The sequence below is a fragment of the Myotis daubentonii genome, chromosome 1, assembly GCF_963259705.1.
Source record: "Myotis daubentonii chromosome 1, mMyoDau2.1, whole genome shotgun sequence".
Taxonomy (NCBI): Eukaryota; Metazoa; Chordata; class Mammalia; order Chiroptera; family Vespertilionidae; genus Myotis; species Myotis daubentonii.
Genome location: NC_081840.1, coordinates 5,195,320 through 5,219,836, shown reverse-complemented (window position 1 = coordinate 5,219,836; position 24,517 = coordinate 5,195,320). Strand labels below are relative to the sequence as shown.

Here is a 24,517-nt window from a genome sequence, read left to right as displayed (position 1 = left end):
CCTTAGTTTTGCTAATATTGTCTGCCTCTAAGCTTTATAATGTCCTTTCAAATGAATTTACACTGAATTTTAAATGAGAGCAATATTTACCAACCATTTTTCTAGAATTTCACACACACAAAAAATGTATTTACCATATCAGAACTTATGCTTTATTTATAAAAGTAGGATAACTAATGATCCTTTGCTTCAAACTTCAAAAATGTATTGCCTAGGCCCTTATCCCAGCCCCATCATTTATTAGCTGGGTAACCTTGGACATGCCATTAACTTCTGTGCCCTTCGGTTTCCTCATCAATACAAGGGGCCCAGTAACAGTGCCCATTTCATAGGGATCAGGGTGATTTAGTTATACAGTCCACATAAAGTTCTCAAAATTGAGTTCCTTACAGAGTGCTTAACAGATGGCACTACCCCTCCTTCCCCTCTCAGTCTCTTTCTCTCTCTCTTACTCTCTCCCGGAGATCCAGAGAGCTTTCCCATGCACCGAGCCCTGGCAGTTCCTCTCCTGGGACAAGGGTTTATATGCATGCTCTCCTCTCAATGACCGGTGACTCTGATCACACTAGCTTTAATAATTTAACCAGAGTCCAAACAAAGTCTTCATCCTGAGTCACTGAAAGCTAAAATTGTTAGAGCGAAAAAGAAATACCATGAAGCCAATAATAATAAATTCTTGCTTGCTTTTTTGATACAAATATGTTCTTCTAAAACAGTAACTGCCTTAGCCATTCTGTTTATTTCTTTAATAAGTTGGAGGGGTTGCAAGAATGTGTACCTTGTGAATAAGCATTGATCACGTGGTGGGAACTGTCCACCATCTTCACGGAGCAAAGGAGAGGTTTGATTGTGATTTAGAATCCTTAAGTTTCTCAGCAGATGGAGATATTTTGAGGGGGAGCATGTCAAATGCAAAAAAAAAACAGAGGACTTAAGACTTAGAAGATAGAAGTTGCTTGTCTGGCCCCCTTTTCAGATGAGGAAACTGAGGCACAGTGTTGGGTGATCTGAAAGTGACAGGCTAGCCTTTTCACAGGTGTGCGCTCTGCTGGGTGAGCTGGAGTGTGGTGAGGAAAATGGTGACTGCTTGGTACCGAGGACTGGTCATGTTGCTCCTCATTGGATTCTTAAAATAGAGGAGTGATTTCTTTTTTATTATTTTTTTGTTAATCCTCACTTGAGGATATTTTTCCTTTTTTTTTTTTTAGATTTAGAGAGAATGGAGGAGGAGAGACAGAGAGAGAGAGAGAAACATCAATGTGAGAGAGACACATCAATTGGTTGCCTCCCACATGGGGATCGAGCCTGCAACCGAGGTACATGCCCTTGACCAGAATCGAACCCGTAACCCTTCAGTCCGCAGGCTGATGATCTATTCACTGTGCCAAACCGGTTAGGGCGAGTAGAGCTTACTTTAAATAAATGTACTGAAAGATATATTGGGATAAAGGGGAAGAGAGAGAGAGAGAGAGAGAAAAAAAAGATTCTTTGACCCCTAGGCAAGTGGGAAAATATTCTGTTCATTAGAGACGGAAGCACGAAGAAAAGGACCAAAAACTATTTCTGGGGAAGCCTGTGGGCAGTCTCTCTGCCAGGGGTGCCCAAGTGGGCAGAGCTCTTGATGGGGATATGGGAACCAGATTACCTGGGTTGTGATTGGATTACCTGGTCCTCCCTCTCATCGCCTTTGGAGTCATGGTGGTGTGGAAAGTTGTCACTTTATTCTTTCTTATCGTTCTGGCCATATCCAGAGAGAGGAAATCCGTCCACCAGGTGGCAGCTCTCCTCCACCACAGGGAGCAGGTCAGGGGAAGTGTACTTCTTGTCTTACTTGGATGCCTCTGCAAACGAGGCATTAGGAATTTCCTGGTGGTCAAAAGAGATGTGGGCCTTGCCTCACTGAGCATACCTACTGTGGGGAAGAACATTAATGGAATGTGCGGACGCACACACGCACGCATACACAAGCTGAGGTCAGCCTGGGAAAGAAGCGCCCAGGGCTGGGAGGATATGGAGCAGAGTAACCTGGGTGGCTGGAGAAGGTGGCCCTGAAGAGGGGGATCTGAGTAGCCTCTTGCATCAACTGTTTTTTAAGTCACTTACCTGGCTGCCCCTATGTCATAGCCCTAGAGGATGTTCACCTGTCTGTCCACCTGTCACATGGCACCTGTCACATGGTGCCTACCAGAGTGCTTTCCACTTCAGAGAGAGTCAGTAAATAAAACAGTAGTTGGATGAATGAATTTCTAGTCCTAACCTATCTTCAACTTTTTTCTGAGACAGTAAATATTGTTGAATGAGTAAAGAATTGACAATCAAAATGTTGATTGATTATGCCTCAGTTTGGCTGATGGTCCATCTTCAGGGTGTACCAACAGTAACCAGTCGAGTTTTGAAAGTACATAAATTTCCATTTAATTTAGACTGGATGCAGGCTATAGATTTCAGTGTCTTCCCATGAAAACAATTCTTTCGTCTTAAAGTAATTTTATACATTTATTGAACCATGCTGATATTTCTCCACTAATCTCATTTTCTTAGTTAAAAACTTTTTATTATTAAGTAATACACACTTGTTGTAGAAAAATTATATATATAAGTGAAAAGCAAACAATTTAAATGTGATGTGTATCGATGTATTTATTTGATTATATTGAGTGAATTCAAAGAACTTTATGATGGAAAATTCCCTGAAGAGTTGGATGTAATCTGTGTTTAAATATAAAAGTCTTAAAAATTGATTTTTCCTCTCAAGAGCCAAATTCATGAACCATGCTTTGATTCTGATTTATGGTCATCAAAACTAAATTCTAGATTCAATAGATATTTTCAATTTGTCATTATGTTAAACTGTGTTACATCCACTTGGAGAGTGAAATATGAGCAAAGGGCTGGTTGACCTAGAAACGTGTTGCCTGCCTTACACACTGCTTCTGTCAGCTGCCTTGGGGGCCCAGTGTTTCAGGGCACATTTTCCTTCTGCCCCCCGTTATTTCTGCCTTTGCTCTGTTTTTCCTGCCTGCCATCTTTGGGTCTCCTGTCGGCTGTCAGCTTTCTTCCTTTCATTTCCCATCTCCCACTTCTCCTCAGTCAGCTTCTTGTAGGGAAGTACCTCCTGCTCATCCCTGAGCCCTTCCTCTGTGGGTGGTGCGATCCAGGCCTTCACGGTGGCTCTGTGGAGCTGCCTGGGGCCCCTCGCCCTCTCCCCACTTTGCAAAGAACCTAACATTTGCTGAGACACCAGATCTACACTGTGCTTTGGGGAGGGTGCCACTGGGCTGTCCTATGGAGGAATTTCTCCTGGCATTGAAAGCACCGAAGTTGTCTTGGTTATGTGAGATGGGGTCATTTCCAAAACTTATAACTGCACCCTCACAGAAAAAGTCTGAGGTCTGTTACTGACTGTATCCTTACAGAAAAAAGAAGTGGAACCATCACTAGAGTTAGGTGTACCTGTCCACAGCTAGTTAACCCAGCTGTTCCTTTTAACGTATGCTTAAGAAGTGAGGCCAAATACATTCTTAGACATGGTTTAGTTAGAACATTTTAATTGCATACTGTTATGTTTTTTTGTCAGACAAACTAGGTACAGTTTTGTCATTCTGATACTACAGAGCCATTACTGAGTCACTGAACTACTGTATATAGTGTTGAAATTAACAATTGATTATATATTATAGCAGGCTATAAATTCTTTTAAATACAGTGTTTAGGAGTCATTTTTATGAACTGAGCCACTTTCCTTTTAGTATCTTTAAATGCCTCATTGAGGGTGATTATTAAATGTATTCAACTTGGTTTCCCTATAAGACTCAGTCTAGGTAGAAATGAGTGCATATTCGATGAGAAGTGTGTGTGTATCTTAGAGGCTGGTTATGTATTCTAATCCTTTTTACCCCTCCCCCTTAGAGAATTTTGAAGCTTTCTTTAGGTTAAATGTGTTTCTTTTGAGAATTATTTTGGGAAATACCTTTATATATTGGTGCGTGTTTTTATTATTCAAAAAATGCTTTTCGTTAGATGCCAAAAAACAACTTTAACTCAAATGTGTTCTGTTCCTGGTCAGAACATTACTGTTTCAAAGCTCTCTCACATCTAGATGTGTCTGAATTAGGGTTCACATCATAATGAATTCTCATTTTGGGTTTCCACAGAGGTTTGTTGTCTGAGCTTAAAATAAGACTGCAGCTGATCTGCGTAACACATATTAACTGTTTATTTAGTTTAAGTACATGTCTGTATCTCTCATTTCTGATCAACCTGGAAAATTTGCATGCTGCAGAGCAGCCATCTTCTTCTATACTTTATTAAATATCTGTCAATTATAAATATCAAGGTTTTACATTAATGTCAAGATAGTACATCAAAAATTCATGGAATATGTGACTTTTTCCAAGGGTATTTAATACTTAATGCATTTGTGTCATTTTTCTTTCCAGAGATATTGACAGGTTTTATTAAGTGTTTGTTAGGGAGATTTCATTTTTATCAAGGGACTATGAAGAGAAGCTGCATGCTAAATCAATTTTTTAAAGCCAGAATATTGTTCATTTTTTCATCTTCAAACTCTTGTAATCCATAGGTTTTATGTAAATTTCTTCTTGGTTTATTTTTGTTTTATGTGAGTGATAGTTCAAGACAGAACTTTAATAAGGATCAAATATGCTGACTGTAGTGCTTTTTAATTTCCTTAAGCATAGCTACCAGACCCATGCAATATGGTAAATTCTTCAAAATGTCATACTTACATATTTAGCAATATTACTTCTTTTTATTGAAGCCAAACAAATGATTTTAGATATTAATCTTTCCCAAACATAGTGATTATTTTGTACTAGGTACAATATTACTGTGCCTCGTCTGCATCCCTCCTAGAGAAGGGCGTGGGGAGGGCTTTGCAGTGGCGCCTGGCTGGGCATAGAAAATGAGGGACCTCTTTTCAAAGTGAACTCTATAGGGCTTCAAGTCTGATTATGAGCTATGGCAATTGTTAATTTCTCCAAGTGCAAATGTTTATAATGCTCAAGAAAGTGAAAATGCCAATCGCTTAAAAAGCTGCAGACAATCCATGGCTAGTTTCTCATCCTGCACGTGAGGAGTGGAGGGGATTTGCTGTGGCAGACCCCATGATCTCTCCTTCACTGGCGCCTCTGCCGGCCAGACACCCCCCTTTGCATCCCTCCTCTGTATATTCCAGCTGTCCAGCTAACTGGCCATGAAGAGGAAGTTTTCTGATTTAATTTATATGTTTATTTTTGAAGTACAGGTTAATAATATCTTCTACTGGAGAGGGTATGTCATAATAAACAAAATCCTTACAGGATTTTGCTCTAGAAAGTCAGGAATATTCAGTTATCCTTCCTTTAAAGTATGAGCTTAAATACTAGCATCTATGAACATTTTAGGAACTTTCAGGTAACTTCAGGTTAAGATGACAGTTTTTACAAGATATATTTTTAAACTTTAACTTGGTCTTCCACAGGCTTGGTTTCTAAGCAACAACAACAACAGTATCATTCTGTCCAGTGTTTTAAAAAATATCACTGTCCAGAGCTTCAACAAAGAGTGTTCGGAATAGACATTTTTCTTGTTCATTTTTTCAGGATATGTGAAAATATTTCTTTTCGGAGCTAAATGTTTTTTTTTTCTTTTTTCTTTTTCTTTTTTTAGCTAAATGTTTTTCATATGCAGATCATTTCTAATCTTTGAATGTTTAAAGATCCTTGTAAAACTATTACATAATAATTTTAAGAGGTAGAGCGGGTGTTTTTGGAAACAGATTTGCTGGAGTAAAGCTGAAGCCTCGCCATGCTAGATAAACCTTGCCCTGGCGTGACTGTCACCTGTGCACCCTGACACCAGTAGGTGGCGATCGTGCCACAGTAGTGAGAGCCCTGGCGAAGTGGGAGTGATTTGCCTTTCTCTTCTTGCCTTTCTCGGTCCTGTCACATTTTGCTTCAGTGTAACTGTTAGGTGCATGCGTCTGTGGCGGGTAGCTTTTTCGACCAGAATTATGTGCAGTAGGCACACTGTATTTTTTTAAGCAGATAAGAACAGCTATTTCTGACAGATTCTGAAGATATTACATAACCCCACAGCCAAAATATTCTTAATCTGAAGAAAGCATTTGTGCATTTTTCTTGAGTTTTCTTTACAACTTCATCAGGACTGTGAGCATGAACTTATATTTTTGGTAAGAAATGGATACAAAGGAAGGGGAACATTTTGGAGAGTGAATGCTTTGTCTTTTTCATCCTTAAGGAGGTTGCTGTCATTTGAATTGTTTCTGTATTGTCCGAAGCTATTTAAGATGTTCCAGTGTTGAGTGTCGGAAGATTCTTTTTCAAGTCGTTTTGACAGCCAAGCATTCCAGTTTTGAGAATTTTCATTTTTTCTCCTATTTAATAAGTCGAACTTTTGGGGAGGGGCGATCAAATTTTTGAATACTTAAGGGATTTAGCATTGGAATTTACCAACTTTCAAAATACCATAGTGCATTCCACAGTTTAAGTGAATTAAAATATTTTAAAGTAAGAAAAGCAACAATGCTTTCCCACCTCCTGGAGTTTGAAAAGAGATGGGATGTGCCGGGGATGGGAGGCTTTATTTCATTGTACGCAAAGGGAAATGTTAGCCACAGAATTTCTGAGGTTTTCTGCGGTACGTTTAATCATCAAATCAGTTTTGGAAAGAGGGACAGTTCTCTTGCTGAATTTGTACTTGTATGAGGAAAAACCTGAGCGCTCTTGTGATTCGGTTTTGTAATTCCGTGGAATGCATCTTCCAGACTCAGGACATAGCGGTGCTTGTCGTTTGTTGCAAGAAGAGGAAGAAGCTCCCATCCGTCTCTTAGGTTCTCCCACCTTAGTCGGTTGACCGTGGCATCGGTCTTTTTAATCCCAAAGATAGGCTTTCCTGGTATTCCTAGAGGAGCTAGAAAATGCCCAGGGCAGCACGTCATTTTATGTATTGACTTAAAACTTCTTCTTTAATTTGATTTTTATTACAACACTTAAAAACTACGTGACTATTTTTATATGTTGACTTTCCTTCCAAAGGGTTAAAACTGGGCTAGGGATTAGAGGGGAGCAGCGGGCACCTGGGAGCTAACACCCAATTGGCAGCCTTTTGTAATACATAATTTGCCTAAAATTGCGCACTGAGCACAAGCTTTTGTTTTCTAATTGATTTACGGTTTGAGCCACTTTTACCTCATCCCCTACTGTCCTGCATACGGTGCCAGCGAGTACATTACAGTGAGCGATGATAAATTACTGTGCACTTGTGATGCTAATGCGTCAAGAGTAAAAACTGCGTGCTACATGGAGCTTCATGCATTAACAGTGGTGCAGACACAGAATAGCAGAATTTCATTTGTATCTCAGAAATCACCATTTGTTCATTTGATCACTTACTGCAATCTGTCTATCAGACTGTAATTGAAAGTGAAGATTAAAATGATACTGTTACAGCTTTTAATTCCTTAATTGAGAGAAAGTTTTTAAGTGCTTGCGAGGTCTAAGGTGCGGGGGAGGGGAGTGTTGTGAAGAGAGAATATGAAATGTATAAAATTTTTTCGTAAGTGTGAAGTTTTGGATATTTTTACCAAATGTTCTTTTGTCCAGAAAAATAAGTAGTAAAATTTAAATATGCCGATCTCTATTTTTCAAAAAATCTGTTTGTAAAATTTATTTTGTAATTTCACAAAACTGTATTTTTCCTGATTTTTTTGTCCTGGAGCCACATTTACCATGTAGATGATTCATTTGCACATAACACGTTGATTCCCATCCAAATGATTTAAGTCAGAGATAAATGAAAGAACTTTCCATTTATTAGAGTGCCTTTAATTGTCCCTTTTATTGATGTAAGGGGAGATTTGAAATCTAGACATAAGGGCCGTGCAGCACATTATGGCACAAGACACAAAGGAAGTCTGCACGGATGGACACTGGACTTTGTGGGCTCCAGGTTTCTGTCGAGTGGGCGTGCCTACCTTTTGTGAAGTCAGTCCACCTTAAATTTTATTTTTGTGCCATGTCCATGGGTTCTACTATGGAAAGAGGAAAAAGCAGATTTATGGCGGCTGCTGGGCACAACAAATTAAGTTGACAGTGATGTATGAGAGCATAATAGCATGATGATCCCTCAGCAGCGGCTGGACGCCTCCTGCTTCATTTGGCTCTTGTTAGGATCTGTTAGGCAGCTAAATAATGAAATTCTGCTGACTGATTTCTGTTTTCCCTCTTTCTCTTCTCACCTCTGCTTTCTAAAACTTCTAATTCCCAGACCCATCCTCATGCCAACAAACTGCCCTTGAAGGATTCTTTCACTTATGAGGACTACAGGTTGGTATGGGTGTGTGTGTGTGTGTGTGTGTGTGTGTGTGTGTGTGTGTGTGTGTGTTGGGGGGTGGTTTCTAAGTGAATTTGGGCTCTTGGAAGTGAGAAATGCTTCAGCAAGAAGTGACCTGTGTGGCCATTTAAAACCTCAAGACAGAGACAGTCTTTCAGAAGTTATAATGACAGCTGGGACCGGCGTCAGCATTTTAATAGCTGAGGAGAAATTGCTATTCACCTGTAATGGTGGGGAAGTAGTTGAGGCAGCCAAGTGATACTTGGGGTGGTCGTGAGAATTTTTTTCTTTTAAAAAGACTGTTTTAGTGTAAAGCTTTGGTCTTCATTTAGAACAAAAGATTTAGTTCACTGCACACTATAATAAAAACTAGCCCTCCACATTTTGTAGCATTTTCAAAGGATTTCTGATAAGAAAGGAGTTACATTGTTTGCTTTTCACTGAGGCTTAAAATAGGTACAGACTCAGCATTGGGTAAAAGAGGGTGAGGCTCGTCTTGACGGGCAGAGAAGACCCAGGGCAGGGAGAACTCTGTTCTGGGCCCTCCTCCAGAGTCTTCTTCCAGGCCTCGGACTTGGCGGGAACCTTCTCCCTTAGTGGCTCACTCCCGGATTCCCTGTGGCTCCTTTTCCTTCCACCTCTCCCTTCCTGCTCTCAGCCCGAGGTCTAATTTTAAATGCTGTTGAGGAAGCCCACCCATCACCTTTGGTGCTTAGGGAAAGCTTTAAAGATATGTGAGCAGTCAGACAAATCTCAGCTTCTGGTCAAGTTACTACTGGGATGGGCTTTCAAGTGTCGTGACTCTAATGCACCTTTTCTCTGCTTGGTACAGGTGGGCAGTCTCTTCTGTGATGACACGACAAAACCAGATTCCCACGGAGGACGGTTCCCGGGTGACCCTGGCTCTCATTCCTCTGTGGGACATGTGCAATCACACCAATGGCCTGGTAATGACCTCCGCGGTGTTGTGCTTAATCAGGGAAGCCATTATGGTTAAACTTGAAAGTGGGCATTCCACCTACAAACCGTTTTCTCCCCTGATTGTCTCCTCCAAAGGGAGCAAACACCCCTCCCACCGCCCACAAACAGAGGCCGGTATTTTTCTCTCCTTGTGTTTACTTAATCCCGAAAACCGACCGGGAATTTGAATCTTACATCACTTTTGAAAGCCGCAGTGAACTGCATTTATTTGTGAAGCCATAATTCTAGCCTAAACATTACTTTTCTTATGTTATTGAACCACAGACTAAACCAAGTTTCTGTCTTCTTACTCTTTTTAAAATACTGATTTATTGAAAAACCTTTCTTCCTTGTTTTCCTTTTATGTTCCTTGTTTTCTTCCTTTGCTGACTGTACTCCAGTTAGGTACGGTTCTGTGGTTCCTTCCTGCCCCTCCCTTCACCTGACACACTGACACATCCTTGGCCCCAATTATTAACCTGCTTTTGTTTGGGAGCCGGTACTGGATTCCTGGTGCTGGGGTGGGAGGGGGTGTACTTGGCCATGGGCCTTGACTGCAGGACTCATTTGGCATCATCAGACTGGGGAGTGCTGGGTAGGAGACATGAAGAAAACAGAAATTTTATGATTGTTAATTACGATGCACAAAAGGAGGAAGCTGCTCTGTGCTTCTCAGCATTCTCTGGATTCCAAGTAACAGCGAAGTTGACGGCTCTCTGTGCTGAGATGGGTGTCTGAGAAAGAGATCCTGATATTAGTGCATCGAAATATGATCAACTTTAGAATAGTTTGCATTTTTAAGCCTTATACTGGTATACTGGTTTGGTTAATTTTTTTTCAATGTCAACTTTCTTTGTTATTAGCAGTATTATAAATAGAATGGAAAAATGCTATAAATGAGTATTTTAGATTTAATTCCACAAAATAGTGAGCACATGTGTAAAATTGCATACCCTCCTGCTGACCTGGGAAAGGTCTAGCAACATGTACACGCTGAAATTGTAGCGAAGTAGTCCCACCTTTATACTTACATTTTTGCCTTAATTTGTATATACTTAACATAATTATCCATTTTAAGGAATAGTAGCATGTTTTACCATTTATTTTCATTAATGAATATTTTACATTCTTTGTTCTGTATTTACTTTCCCTTCAGAGCTGTTTTAAACTGCTCATAAGACTGAAGTTTTAATATTTTCAAATAGCTTTTAATATTTGACTATAGTATTTTTCTTTCTTTTTTTTAATTTTATTAGATCATTGGTTCCTGAACTTGATTGATTATTACGGTTTATTTTTTTTGTATCTAAAATTTTAAAAGTACACTTTATTGTAAACACACAAAACCAGTTAAACAGTCCAGAAGCTTGTGCTGTGAATGTGGCCCTACCCAGCTGCAGGGCCCCTGCCTGGGGCCCTCCCAGGTCACTGGTGAGGGCTTCCTGTGCATCTCCAACCTTCACTGCCAGGTGAACTCTTACACACTCCCATACACACTGGTGTTTATGTTGCTTTCATGTAAACGGGATTAACTATTCACTTTTTCCTCTGAAAGTAAAGAAAAAAGTTAGATTATCTCAAAACAAAAATAACAAATTGATGACAACTATTCATGCTGTATTTTTTTCTAAATACCGTCTTTACCTCGCCACAGCCCTGGCAAAACCTGTCCACCTTCAGAAGGTTTACCCACCATGTTAGCACTTTCCTGCCGTTAACCTACACCTTTGTGGAGCTGTTCCCATTGTAATTGTACACCTGGTGGGAAATTTCGTCTGGTAGAATTTAAGAATCTATTTTAACACTGCAGAATTGTGTATGCTATGTATTAGTAGTTAATCTCTTTTTAAAAGGTACTTGAAGTTAAAGCTGGCTTTTCAGACAGTAGATATTCTTTTGTGTGTGTCGATCCTGACAGTTGGTGTCTGTCTGTTCTGACTATCATTGAGGGAATAGACAGAAATTTGTAACCCAGCAACGCAGTGTGCTTCCAACAATGTCTCCAAACCTGCTCACGGGAGCAGTGGAAGATCAAGTCTGTGCCAGTAAGGAGCATGGGAAGCAAAACGAGGCGAAGGCTGGTCAGATCACTCTGCCACAGGCTCTGGTGAACGTGAACGGACTCTGGCCACTCGCAGAAACAAATTCAACAAGTGTATGAGACGTTGTATTAAGCTGTAAGGAATAATATGTCTTTAAGTTCAGCATGACTTGTTCAGAATTCATGAAGCAGCAGGTTTCCTGTCTGGAGATTGTTGAATTTACAGAGAAGCACACTCCTGTGTGGTGCGTAGACCACTGTGTGAGCTCCAGTGGGTACTGCGTTGGAATAATTGGCCCTGACATTTGAATTGTGTGACTGCAGTGAGGGTGCAGGAGCCTTGAAACTCACGCAGAATTGAGGGAGGCTCTTTTTCAGGGTCTTTCTGTTTGACTATTGAAAAATCTAAAACATTTAGATTCACATGAGCCCAGCTTTTCCCAGTAGCAGAGAAGGCATCCCACTCAACCTGTCCCCACTACACCCCCCCAACACACAGGCCCAGTCCCCTGTGGTTTCTCAGACACCAGCACGTGCCCATCTCAGGGCCTTTGCACCTGCTTGTTCTCTCTGCCTGTACCACTGTCCTGGGATGTCTCCAGGACTCCTCACAGCACTCCTCAAGCGAGGCCGTTCCAATCACCCCGCACAAGATCATCTCACCGCCCCTTCCATAAGCCTCCCTTCCTGTCCTGTTGTCTTCTGTATTTCTGCCTGTTCATTTTTATGTATTGTTGGCCTTCCCTACTTCCGTGTTCCCCTTCCCCTCTCCCTCCTGCTTCCCCTGACTGCCTTCTTGTCTCTTCATACTCTGTGGCATCCATGTGTGCCCACACTGCTGAGTTCCAGACCTTCAGGGCTGGAGTTGATGGGCAGTTCCTATCCCATACCTTACTATCAAAGTCATGTTTGGGGTCAGAAAAGTGATTTCAATGTTGGGTAGGAACTTCCTGGAGCTCTTCTGCCAGAATACCTGGCTTTGTTTATTTCTCATGGCTTTCCTGTTTCCTGTTGGTTTTGCAGCATTGTGAAGGATTTCTAGATACTGGTTAAATACCCATTGCTTCGGGGATGTTGAGTTTAACAGTGAGTGTCACATGGCCTTTGACCCCAGAATACTGTTCCCTAGACTCAAGGTGTTTATATTTTGGACTCAAACTGTTGGTGCCTTTATTAGCAAGTAGCACTTGTTTGCCTTGAATTTTGGTTCTCTAAGGGCAAAATGAAGAGTTCAAAAGTAATTAATGAGCCTTTACAGACAGTCTAGGAGACAGGGGTGGGGGAGGGACAGACTCCTAAGAAGGCCCTGTTCTTCCGCCTGGGGTTTGTCCGTCAAGGAAGGATTCTCAAAGGCAGTGTCAGATATTAGGTACAGCGTGCTGAGCCCCCAGACACAGGTGAAGGGGCGCTCCACCTCTGCCTGGCTGGGCCAGCATGCAGATAAATGCCTGCTGTGGGTGACGGGGCATCAGCACAGGGCCTCTGGGCCTGCAGAAGGAGGCTGGGGTGGGTCTCGGGAGGAACTGGAGCAGAGGGTAATTCCCAGCACAAGGTTGGCCGGTGTGGCAGGTCAGTGGCATGTAGAAGGCTGAAGGGAGGCCCGGGGCTCCTCGCAAGCTGGCCTTGCTCGAGTGTTTGAATGTTCTCCACAGGCGGAGTGGAGTACTGAAAGCTTTAGACTGGAGGGCCACTGGAATTGGGGGCCACTTGGAAGGTTTTGCAAACAAAACCAGGCCAGGCCCTCAGTCATGCAGGGGCCTGACCCACGAGGAAATACTCCAAGGAAAATTAGAAAACAAAATGCCGCCCCCTGAGGTGGGCAGAGTTCTTTATGACTTGAGTGAAGCATGTCAAACACACGGCCTTGTTGGCATGCGGCCCGCCAGCCACAGTTTAACATGCTTGGCCTAGGCCTTGGCGTTGCCTGAACCCCCTCCCAGGGGTTAAGGGGAGATGCGGATTTGGTATTTATTTGTAATGGGCTTAGAAACTCTCACAAGGTAGCTCTCAGCCGAAAGTGAATAGGGTACAACTAAGTTGTTTCTCCTGTGCTTATCTGAACATTTTAATTTCTCTAATTTCAGAGTAAATTATGCCCATAAGTTAGAAATGGAGCTTTTCTTTTTCCCTTATTCTTTCTCTATGGAAAACCAACTTCAGTTTCATAAAAGCCAGACATTAGATAGAGACAGTACTTGCAGGTCAATGGAGTTCTCATGAGCTCCTAAATCCATAGCATTGCCCCTGGGGGTGGGGCTCCAAGGCAGGAACTTTGTAATAAATGGTTTACGTGTTTTGTTTTATTTTTGAGAGCAAGTGATAATCTATAGAAAATAGTATTAATTTAACCATGGAGTTCTTTGCTCAGCTTTATAAAGCATGTACAATGCACCCTTTTGATTCCCTGTGGGGAGCTTTTATTCTCTACTTGCCCAAAAAAGACCCTCCTGAGTGAGAGACCCTTGTTGTCCCCCCAGATCACCACTGGGTACAACCTGGAGGACGACCGCTGTGAATGTGTGGCTCTGCAGGACTTCCGGGCTGGAGAGCAGGTAGGCCCGGCTGCCGGAGTGGGGGCGGGCCAGTGGGCACTGAGCTCATGCTGTGTTGGGCAGGAAAAGGGGGGACTTCTATTGAGGACTGTTTGGGAGCTGTTGTAAACGCATTGTGCTTTGCATCAGACCTGTACATCCACAACAACAACAACAAGATTTAAATGAAATTATTTGCATAGTTGACCTATTATTTGTAAAGTTGTCAATTGAAAACAAACTTTGTGTTATGACAGTAGAACAAATTTTTCAGTTTATAAACTTCATTGTTTTTATTTCTTTTTCTGTTGACTAGAACCTTTAAAAGGAGGCTATTTAAGTGGTAAAAACAGAGGAACCAGGAAGTACAAAATCTATCTTCTTGTACTTGAATCTGTGAATTTTTATCTAATAATGTGGGCAGGATTATACCTTTCACTACGTTTGAGAATAGGCACCTGCAAATAACTTCATTCTATCTACTGGTCATATGACCAAGCAGGTAGTACAAAAAACCCAGGACTGGTGTAGACCATTGACGTTCCATTTGAGACAAAATGAAGACTATTTGTCCAACAAAGTACTGATCTACTCTTTGCAGAAACCTGAATAGACCCTCCTGCTAGGTCAGAATTGCCATAGGAATTACTGGCAGACATCACTTTAAGCTCACTCCATTAGAGTGAGTCTTGTATTGAAAGCAGGGGAGGAGCGTGGTGAATTGTAGAGGGCATTGGTGAATGACAGTCCTACTGTCCCCAGAGGGACAGGATTGTGAGGAAGGCCCTGGCCTCCCTGACAGTTTGGGAAGTTGGGGAAATTGCACCTCTTGCTGCAGCCTCCCCCTAGTACAGGTGGTGCACAGTGTAGGAGCCGAGTCAGTCAGAGCTACCTCGTCGCCTTAGTGTACAGTCAGCTTAAGTGTACGAGAACTGATCCTTTGCCCTGCTCTGTGTTAAGAATGGATGTTAAGTTTCTTTTATGTCCCTTTATTTTTTTCTTTACTGCATCTCAGATTTACATTTTTTATGGCACTCGGTCAAATGCAGAGTTTGTGATCCACAGTGGTTTTTTCTTTGACAATAATTCACACGACAGAGTGAAAATAAAGCTTGGAGTGAGTAAAAGTGACAGGCTCTACGCGATGAAGGCTGAGGTGTTGGCCCGCGCTGGCATCCCCACGTACGTAGAAAACTGGTCAGCTCTTTCCTGTGCTGCTTGAAATGTTTACTGCTGCATAATGTGTGTTAACAGAACTTCTCTACAGTTTGCCTTAATTCCTGTATCCCTATTACACAGCAAGTTTTCACCATGGAGATGCCTGGTGGCTTCCCAGTGTCTCCGATAAACATAATGGTGTCACTGGGAGCGCTCACAGGCAGTTCCAGGGCCTGTGGCCTGAAATCCTCATTAAGTTAAATAAGTGCTTTGGTATCATTAATGTCTTTCACCTTGAAAAGGTTAATGACCTGGATCATTTTGTTTCATTTAATTCTTTGCCACCATTAGTTTCTGTAATGAAGTCATGATCCTCAGTGATTTCAAGAATTTCTACTTAAATTCTTTAAGATTTTAGTGCATTTGAGGTGCAAAATGATAAAGAGGACAAGAATTATGATTCATTAGTTCTCCAGGGAACGGAGGAACCATTCTTAATGAAAATGGATTATCCAGGCTTTTTTTCATTGAACTTGTCAATATTTGATTCATGATTAAAATGTGAACTCAACATAAATTATTGTTAACATTTTTTAGGAACCTCAGGTATGCTTAATTCTCTCGGTGTGTTGTATGCAACCTGCGGTTAGGCTGTTAGATTGTAGGAATTGCCAGCAGAGACGGCCACGCCGTCTTCATCGGTCAGCGGCCTCCCCTGTGCAAGGGGCCTTCATAGTTGAGGCGAGGAGCTGGACTGACGCATGCCAGCTCCACGCTCCTGAGGATGGCACGGGGATGGCAGCTTCAGGGGCTTCTCTGGGAGCAAGCAGGTGACTGATCTTCCTGTTTCGTCAGGTCCAGCGTGTTCGCCTTGCACTTTACGGAGCCGCCCATCTCTGCCCAGCTGCTGGCTTTTCTCCGAGTATTCTGCATGACCGAAGGTAAGTCCTTTCAGGAAGAAAATATTCACTTGTCCAAAAATTCATGAAAGATAAAATTGCTGAAAACTAAAGTACCTTTTGCCAGGAGGTAGGATAGCAACAATGGAGAAAGAAGTTCTACTTTACTCTGTAAATGTTTTATTAAATCCTTGATGTGTTGTCAATATTCGTTTGTCATAAAGAATTTCTACCTTGTTGGAAGAAAACTTAAAACATCTTGGATTGTTTAGCTGTGTCGAAAGTTTACTTTTGGAAATGGGAGTTGTTGACGTGCTTCTTGCCCAAGATGGCAGTGCTGCTTCCCTCGCCGTGCACTGCTCTCTGTTCCCCAGAGCAGTTAGCGCTTAGTCCACTCTGAAGTCACTGGGCAGCAGTGGCCTACGTGGGCCACAGGGCTTTCTTTGCTAACCAGCTCTGGGTTCTGATCTGAAGTCACCAGCAGGCCTTTTAATTCTGGGCGTCGGGTTAGAGTAAATACCGCCGCAAACAATCTACTTCAGTCACAAATGTGCTTACCTCCAACCCCATCCTCAGTCGCAGAAAGAGTTAAATATATGTATTGAGAATCTGTTTAGTGTTTGCTTAAAACAGTCTTTTGGGGTTTCTTACTGAGGCTTGACTTACTGTGGTGGTTGTTTTTTTTTTTTCCATTTTTTATCTGAAACTGCTGCACATACTCCGGTGTTGAGGGTTCATTTTTAATTGTGTGTATTTGCTGTTCTTGTCAACTCTCTTAAACCCCGTGTGTGCCAAACAGAGCGGTAGGAGGGAGGGAGAGAGAGGGAGCAAGTGAGCTAGTGGCCGTCTAACGGAACCGACAAGTGAGTGTCCTGCCCACAGCTGCCTGAGCACTGGGGAAGGGCATTGGGCCTTGGAGGGGACACCACTGGGCTCGCCCATCCCCAGCTCCCTGACTTCATGTCTGGGTCCCGGAGAAGTGCTGCCTGGCCCAGGCCTTCCCCAGGATGGAGGGAGAGGACACAGTCCCAACACCGAGAGGCCATTTAGACACCGACTGCAGGACCCACCAAGGCGCTGGATGGCAGGTGTCCCTCTCGCGCAGCCACGGTGCTGTAGCCTCACCCTCACTCAGGTGAGAGCTTTGGGTAATCGTGCTTAGGTAGGGGCTCATCAGTTCTGTTTAATGAATGGAGTAAGGGTTTACTGTGGGCTTTTCTTGCATGTAATACAATGGTACAGAGTTCAGTGTCACAGTTTATATACTAAAGGCATTTATAATGAAGAGGCGATGGTCATGATGACCCACTGCATGCCCTGAGCGACACTGAGTGTGCCACATACTTTATGTTAATCGCTGTCACCTGGTGAGAGATAAGGGTTCCCACAGGCCTAATGTAGAGATGCCAGTTCACAGAGGACGGGGGACTTGGCCACTCTGTCAGCAGGTGATGACCCTGACTCAGCTAATCCCAGAGCCTGCACCCAGGCATCCCACATGGCTGCTGTTGGTTTGCAAATGACATAATCCACAGAAGAGGTCCTCGTCCCCCAGGGCCTGGAGGAGCCAGGCTAAGGAGCAAGGGCGCCGGCCACCTCGGGTGACCAGGTGCTCTCTCCCGTAGTGGCAGGTGAAGCTGAGGAACCCCCTGAGGACAGGGCTGGCTCCAGCATCTGTTAACAGAGGAAAGCTCGGGAAGGCAGCCCACTGCACGAGCCTTGGGTTCATTTCCTGAGTGTTCCTGACCCCTCTCCTGGTGACTGCCTCTTTTCCCCTCGGGTGGGTTTCATCCCTCCAGTAATGCGGAATGAGTGCAGACTCACTGTTCAAACGGAAGGGGCGGAGAGAGAAGGCCGAGCTCCTCAGCTCGCCCGCACAGAGGTGTAGCACGGGCCGGTCACGTACAAACACGAAAACAGTAACCTCAGTATTGGGGACTTCCAAAAACAACCACTAAGGGAACATTTTAAAGCTTTTCATTACTTTATAAAAGAATATAAACTGAAGGTTCAAAAATCTAAAAACCCAAGTGGTCTCAATCTTTTACTGATAAAGGTGACTTAATGAATTTCTGTTTTGAACATTAGATTAACATCTATCTTGTTTAAAAAGAGGAACTACTTGAATCATTTTAGATTGGATATGATTTTTTTTCATTTCTCTCTAGTCATAGACAGTTTGTCATGTCAAGACAATTGATGTATCCTTGGAATTACTCTAATACTGATAAAAGTTTGGTTTGCTGGCAACAGAAGTCCTTGCATTTGAATTGTAAACAGTGACAGCTGTGGGGCATTTTGCTCTGAAAGAGATCCTGTCTTATAATTGCATAAGGAGCTGGTGGGTTTCTTGAGCATGAATAGGACAGCGTGTTTTGGTCTTTTGAAGATAATGTGCCAAGAGAGAAGCTGCTCAGAGCAGTTGCTGAGTCCTTTCCTCTTAAATATAGTTGAAGGAAATTGAGATGTTCACTTGCGTTTATTTGTAATTGTTAAATTCCTGACAAGTGGACATCCGCACGTTTTTCATTAACTAGCTTTTTCTAGTCCATTTTCTTGTTTTTCTCAGTTGTGGCTTACTTGTTGTAAGTTGGGCTAAATAGCGTGGCCAGGTCAACTATTGGAATAGCCCTGATCAGATATAATTTAGAAGGCTCGCCACGTGTTCTGCTGTTGTTTGTTTTCACTCTTTACATTGTTCACCTAAATGTCTTTTTGGCCCGGTTGGTGTGACGGAGCTCATGGCTTGTAGGAAGGGTGTTGTCCAAATGCTGCTGTAGATTGTCTTTTAAAAGTATCTCATAAGACTGCCTAAAGCTCTCAGTGTTCCTCAGAAACACCATGAAGATGGAGGCTTCCTGGGGACCCAGCTGGAAGCCCTCCCCTTGTTTTCCTGCCCGACACTCAGCTCCCACTCACTCTGGTGAGTCTAGAAAGGCCTGGCTGACGAGTGGCAGGAAAGCGACATGTTTGGAGAAGCTGTTTGTAAGGTGGATTGCTTGTTTAAATGAGTGCTGCTTCTGCTAACAGATGGCTGTTTGTACTTCTTGTAGAAGAACTGAAGGACCATTTGCTAGGAGATAATGCTATTGACAAAATCTTCACCTTGGGTAACTCTGAGTATCCTGTGAGCTGGGACAACGAGGTTAAACTCTGGACATTTCTTGAAGATAGAGCCTCGCTTCTTTTAAAAACATACAAGACAACCAGTGAGGTAACTTGACTGAGTGAGGATTTGAGCTTTGTCATGTTTTAAAAGATGCTTAATAAGAGACTCCTTCTACACGTAAATGGCTATAATTCTTTTTTCCTGTTTAACACGTTTACACTTACTGAAAGGATCATATTGAGGCATTGTTGATTAGAAGACCACGTTTACATGGTTTGATACTTCTCTGTGATTTCTACTTCACATGATACAACAGCTAAAAGCTCTCATCTGTGCTTTTGAGTTGGCCATTGAGGCACTAACTCAAAGTGCTTCTCATTCACTCATTCACCTATTCATCCATTCAGCCAAGGGCAAGCCCTGGGCTCATTCCTGCACAAGACCAGACAGAGAACCTTTTAAACGGAAGTGAGGTTTTCTGTCCCATGTGTTAAAGCACCATTTGAGTTAGGCCCCTCTTTTCTGTTTTATGACTGCTTTATTGAGGCACTAGTGACCCGGTGCATGGATTTGTGCATGTTGAAAGGAAATTAATTAGAGGGTGGCTGGCTGGGCGGGACTGGGCAAGACTGGCCGGACGTGCCCTGGAGCCAACCTCCAGCCGTCCCTCCCTGGCCAGCTGAACCTGGGGTGTCACCGTGGCTCCAAGGGCATCTGTGGAATGAGCGGGGTCCCTCCGGCAGGTGGGGTCCCTCAGCCTGGCCTGTGGGGATCGGCCTGAAACTGGCTCTCCAACATCCCCTGAGGGGTCCTGGAGTGCGAGAGGGCACTCTGCAAAGTTGCTGTCGTACAGAGTGTGGAATGAAAGCGCAAGTGTGCAGGAAACCAGATTCGGGCTGACAGTGTGCCCCAGCAACAACATAACCCACGGCTGAAGGTGGAATCACTAGATCCCACAAAGAATCGGGCTCCCTCTTCTGGTTTCGGGGTGCGTCACCTGAGAACCGCCACTGCCAAGTCACTGCAGCTCAGCAGCGCCTGCATTGAGCATCTGCCCCCTGGTGGTCAGTACGCATCATAGCAACCAGTCAGATGGTTGTACACTTAGCATATTAGCCTCTTATGTATACAGATAGTTCACACACAGCAGTCACCCTGCTGAAGTGTACATTATGATGTGAGTCTACCATCATGCAGCCACCTCCACAGTCAAGTTCTAAAACCTGTGTCACCCCCAAAATGTCCCTCATGCCCCCCACCCCCAGCAGCAGCTGATCTGCGTTCTATCTCTGTAGTTTTGCTGCTTTAAACTTCTTGCGATTAATTGTGCTCTTTTTCATTTCCTAGGAAGACAAGTCCTTCTTGAAAAACCACGACCTTTCTGTTCGTGCGAGAATGGCCATCAAGCTGCGCTTGGGTGAGAAAGAGATTTTGGAAAAGGCGGTGACGAGTGCAGCTGCCAACCGGGAGCATTACCGCAAGCAAATGGCGGAGGGGGCGCCGCTGCCCAAGTACGAGGAGAGTAACCCAGGGCTGCTGGAGGGCGGCGGGGCGGACTCGAGGCTGCCCCTGGTCCTGCGCAGCCTGGAGGAGGAGGCTGGCGTGCAGGAGGCCCTCACCCTATCCGAGGTTGTCAGCCGAGCAAAGGCTGCGGAAAACGGGCTCATCAGTGGCCAAAACTCTATTCCCAATGGGACCAGGTTAGAAAAGGAAAGTTTAGACCTAGAGGAAAGGAAAAGAGCGACTGGAGACGCCAAAGAACCTTCAGAGAGCACCGAGGGAGTCGGCGAGCAGCTCTGAGGGCGCTCTGCCTGGAGCTCGTTCCGATTTATGGACAGCCCCCTGACATCGCTGTGGTCCCTGGTTTCACGTTTTTGTTGTGTTTTTTTCTTTTCTGCTGAGAGGAAAGTGTTTTTGCTGCTTTATATAAAAATAATTTTTTTAAGTTATTTAAAAAATCTAGCTTCCCTTTTTGATTAAGATTGCCATCTTGCTTTTAGGCAAAACAAGTTATCAAACCATGACAGCGAAGGGGGAAGAGAGGTGCCGTGGAGGACTGTGCAGAGCCATTGTGGGCAAAGTGTTTTCTTCCTGGGGAAGAATTGGCTCCTCTCTCAGCTGTGCTTTTGTGGGGCTGTCATCATGACAGCCAGAATGAGGCTGCTCTGCCTCCTGCCAAACAGGACGTGGTGGGGGCTGGGGGCTCCGTGTGGGAAGGGGGTGCAGTTGTACAGCCGAGAACGGGCTTGAGGTTTGGAAACTTGTCTGCAGAATCTTTTTTCCCCCTAAAAATTTAACACTCCGTTACCAAAAGGAGAGGTAAGGTGGCAACCTTATTTTTAATAGTTTTAAATGTTGACGATAACCCTAATTATATAATTATACACACACCTAGTGATTTCTAAAGATTCGTTTACTTTTTGTGTTTTGTTTACTGTATTAAGAATGTGTCCTTTCTCCTTGAATCAACGTAGGACATGCATCATTCCTAGTTTCCAATGCTGGCCCTGCGCTTAAAGTGATGCATTTGATTTCCAGTGTTGGGAGCGGAGTTTGCAAACCCAGCGGCTGTTTTCTGCGACCAGGTTCAGAGTGAGGTGGCTTCCTGGCGCTTCTGGTTTTCACAACAAGCTAGAGATTTTCAAAGCTACACTTTTGAGTAAAAAGCCTTATTAAAAGGAACATGTGATTAATATATTTGTCTATTCCTTTTCTTGGGAGTGGGACAGGCTCTTTGAATCGAGCTTTTATGCAAACCACCCTGCAGCCCACCAGGCAGGGATTTAGGCCGAGCAGTGCCATGCAGTGCTTGCTGGGGGTTCGGAGATAATGGAGGCCTGTGCCCAGCCTCACCAGCTGCCAGGTGCTCAGACAGAGGGCCTGAGAGGCAGGAACACAAAGAGGACGCTAAGTTGTAAGGGAAGTAAAGGCTGGGGATGGCGTCCGGGTGGGGAGTGGGCGCATCCATCCCTAGAAAGCCACCGGTTTTCAGATGTCAGTCTTAACTATAAATTTCACATCAACTCTGATGCTCCTTTAAGCCATCACGTGATTTGAGGATGCTGCCTTGGTGAACATCGCTGCTTACAGGTCGTCTCAGGGTGGTCTCAGCCCTTCTCCCCCAAGAAGACGCTGCAGAGACACTGCTTCGTCTGCTGTGCACCCGCTTCCGGAGCTCCGCGGGTGAGGGCCCTGCTGCGCGCCTGGCTGGCAGCTTTCCTCTCTGAATGAGGATTGGTCAACCTATGTTATAAGATCTGTATATTGCGCCGTGTGCCTACCACCCAGTCACATCTCCTGTCACCTTATATTAGGACTCCCTTCTTCCCCACCCCCTCCCCCCTGGCAGCCACCACACTGCTGTTTGTGTTCATGAGTTTTCGTTTTATCTCCCACATATGAGTGAAATCATATGGTTCTTACCTTTTTCTGACTTATTGCACTTAGCATAACGTTCTCGGTCCATCCATGTTGTGGCAAAAATGCGATTTCATCCTTTCTTGTGGCTGAGTGGTATTCCATTGTGTACGTGCACCCAGGTCCTTTCCTGAGGTGAGAAATAGTCTGAGACTAAATACTAGCTTCCAAGGGCTGCTGTGGCCTCCAGGAGCCTGCTCCAGCAGCCATGTCCAGTGGCTGAACTCCATGATTTATTTGTAGATCATTTGCTCATTGGAGTGGAAGTTTTCAAGGCTAATGTCACATGTGTCCTTTGAAAAAACATACGCAGTTCAGACTTAAAACAGCACCACGAGATGGGATAGTTTTGAAAATATCCCCTAGAAAAGATGCGAGTTTGGATGGAGCTGAAAGACCCCCGGGCGGAGTCGGGTTATGTCAAGTCCTCAGCACCACCAGGGTGTTGCCGTGTCCACCCCGGGCCTCTGTCTTCATTTACTTGTGAGATGGAAGCATGTACTAAATGATCAAAAGTCCCCACTTACAAAATTTGGAGACTGTACTGCTCATGCATTCCCTGTCCACGGGGTCTGTTTACTAAGGTTATGGGGCCCAAGAGTGATTCTATGTTAGGCTCCCAGCGGAGGACAGTCCCCGAGTTCGTGATGTAAGAAGGGCGCTCACGAGAACACCCGCTGGCAGATGAGGGGCGCTTTCCCCATGGCTTCTAGGACAAGCTCAGTACAGGACCGACCTATCATTTATTTTTGAGAGATGGGTTGAGACACTGACAATATTCTCAGGTTCCCAGTACCTGTGGTTCTGCTAAATTAAACCGTCACTTAAAAATGAGGGAATTGCTTTTCTCTAAATCACCACTACATGCTTTTTTTGGTGGTTCATATGCACTGGTACATATTAGAGTGAGAGATTTAAAAAAAGAAAAACCAATCCAAAGAAAGCACCTGGGACTTGGGGTCAGAACCAGAACAGCACTGTATTGACGGTAAAGAAAGTCGGGGATTACGTGGTGGTGGTTTGGGGGTGCTGGCTACGGTGAGATGCTTTTTATGGCATATATTGTACTATGTTCATATTATTGATCTGGAAAATGAATGTGTTTAGTAGGGTATAGCCAATAACCTGACCCAAGGATTTGGCTCCCTTTTAGTTAAATGTCAGTTTCAGGTGGGTCTGGAATGGAATCCGATAACCTCATTAAAGGTCACCCTATTTTAATCAGCAGCACCTCATCTAATATATTCCTAAAACTGTGTGTAAATTGAATTTGAGGTACTCGAATTGTATTTAAATGCACTTATGGGTTTGTTATTTAGATGAAGCTGTAGTGCAGGTCCTGGTGTGCCGGGGCCAGAGGGAGGAAGCCCAGGACCCAGTCCTGTCGCCCTGTATTTGAAGAACTGTCGCATGAAGGAGGGGTGGAGCCTCCTCAGGATGTGAGAGGGCAGATCTCAGCCAGTGAGCACGAGCAGATTGTGGGGGGGCATGCTGACCGCTTGGACATGGACATGGACAGGCCGCTGGCCGTCAAGAGGGGGCAGCTGAGTATTCTAAAATGAGGATATTCTAAATGGCCGCACACTTTGTTTTATTCATCATTTTACAGAGGGCGGAGGCAGTCCACTGGCTGAGTGCACATTCAGACTGCTCTGCTCTCTCCTGGCTGTGGGACCTGGGACAGTCCTTGAGGGTCTGCGCTTCCTCCCTCTGGTCCCCGGGGACCAGGAGGACCAGATGAGGTAATGCGTGTAAGAGCTTCCGGCTCTGCCTGCCCGCTGAGCATCCAGTAAATGTTAGCTACGACGGTCTCTCCGGCTGAGCAGCTTCCGGGAGGCAGAAAATCTTAGTGAGGCCGGAGGTGGGGAACAAAATCCCCTCCCCCAAAATCCCCTCTGCCGCCACTCTGCAGGCAGGCAGCCCGCACCTGCCCATCCACGTAGGCACTTCAGGCCCGGACTCCAACATTGTGTTCTTGGTGCGCTGCCAGGACCTGTGGGCATTTCACAGATTCCTAAGAAGCCCTTGCTGGTGAGGCAGCTGTTCG

At 44.2% G+C, this 24,517-nt stretch overlaps 1 protein-coding gene across 3 annotated transcripts in view; it reads left to right on the top strand.

The window, feature by feature from the left end:
* SETD3 (SET domain containing 3, actin N3(tau)-histidine methyltransferase) overlaps positions 1–21,746 on the top strand; it is a 59,389-nt gene extending 37,643 nt beyond the window's left edge. For all 3 annotated transcript variants that reach the window (XM_059686170.1, XM_059686165.1, XM_059686161.1), the window contains exons 7-13: positions 8,290–8,348; positions 9,188–9,302; positions 13,834–13,908; positions 14,903–15,069; positions 15,901–15,986; positions 18,998–19,158; positions 20,401–21,746. In XM_059686170.1, the coding sequence (XP_059542153.1) occupies positions 8,290–8,348; positions 9,188–9,302; positions 13,834–13,908; positions 14,903–15,069; positions 15,901–15,986; positions 18,998–19,158; positions 20,401–20,853 (1,116 nt within the window). In that variant the 3' untranslated portion in view covers positions 20,854–21,746. The remainder of the gene's footprint in view (positions 1–8,289; positions 8,349–9,187; positions 9,303–13,833; positions 13,909–14,902; positions 15,070–15,900; positions 15,987–18,997; positions 19,159–20,400) is intronic.
* Positions 21,747–24,517: the final 2,771 nt, after the last annotated feature.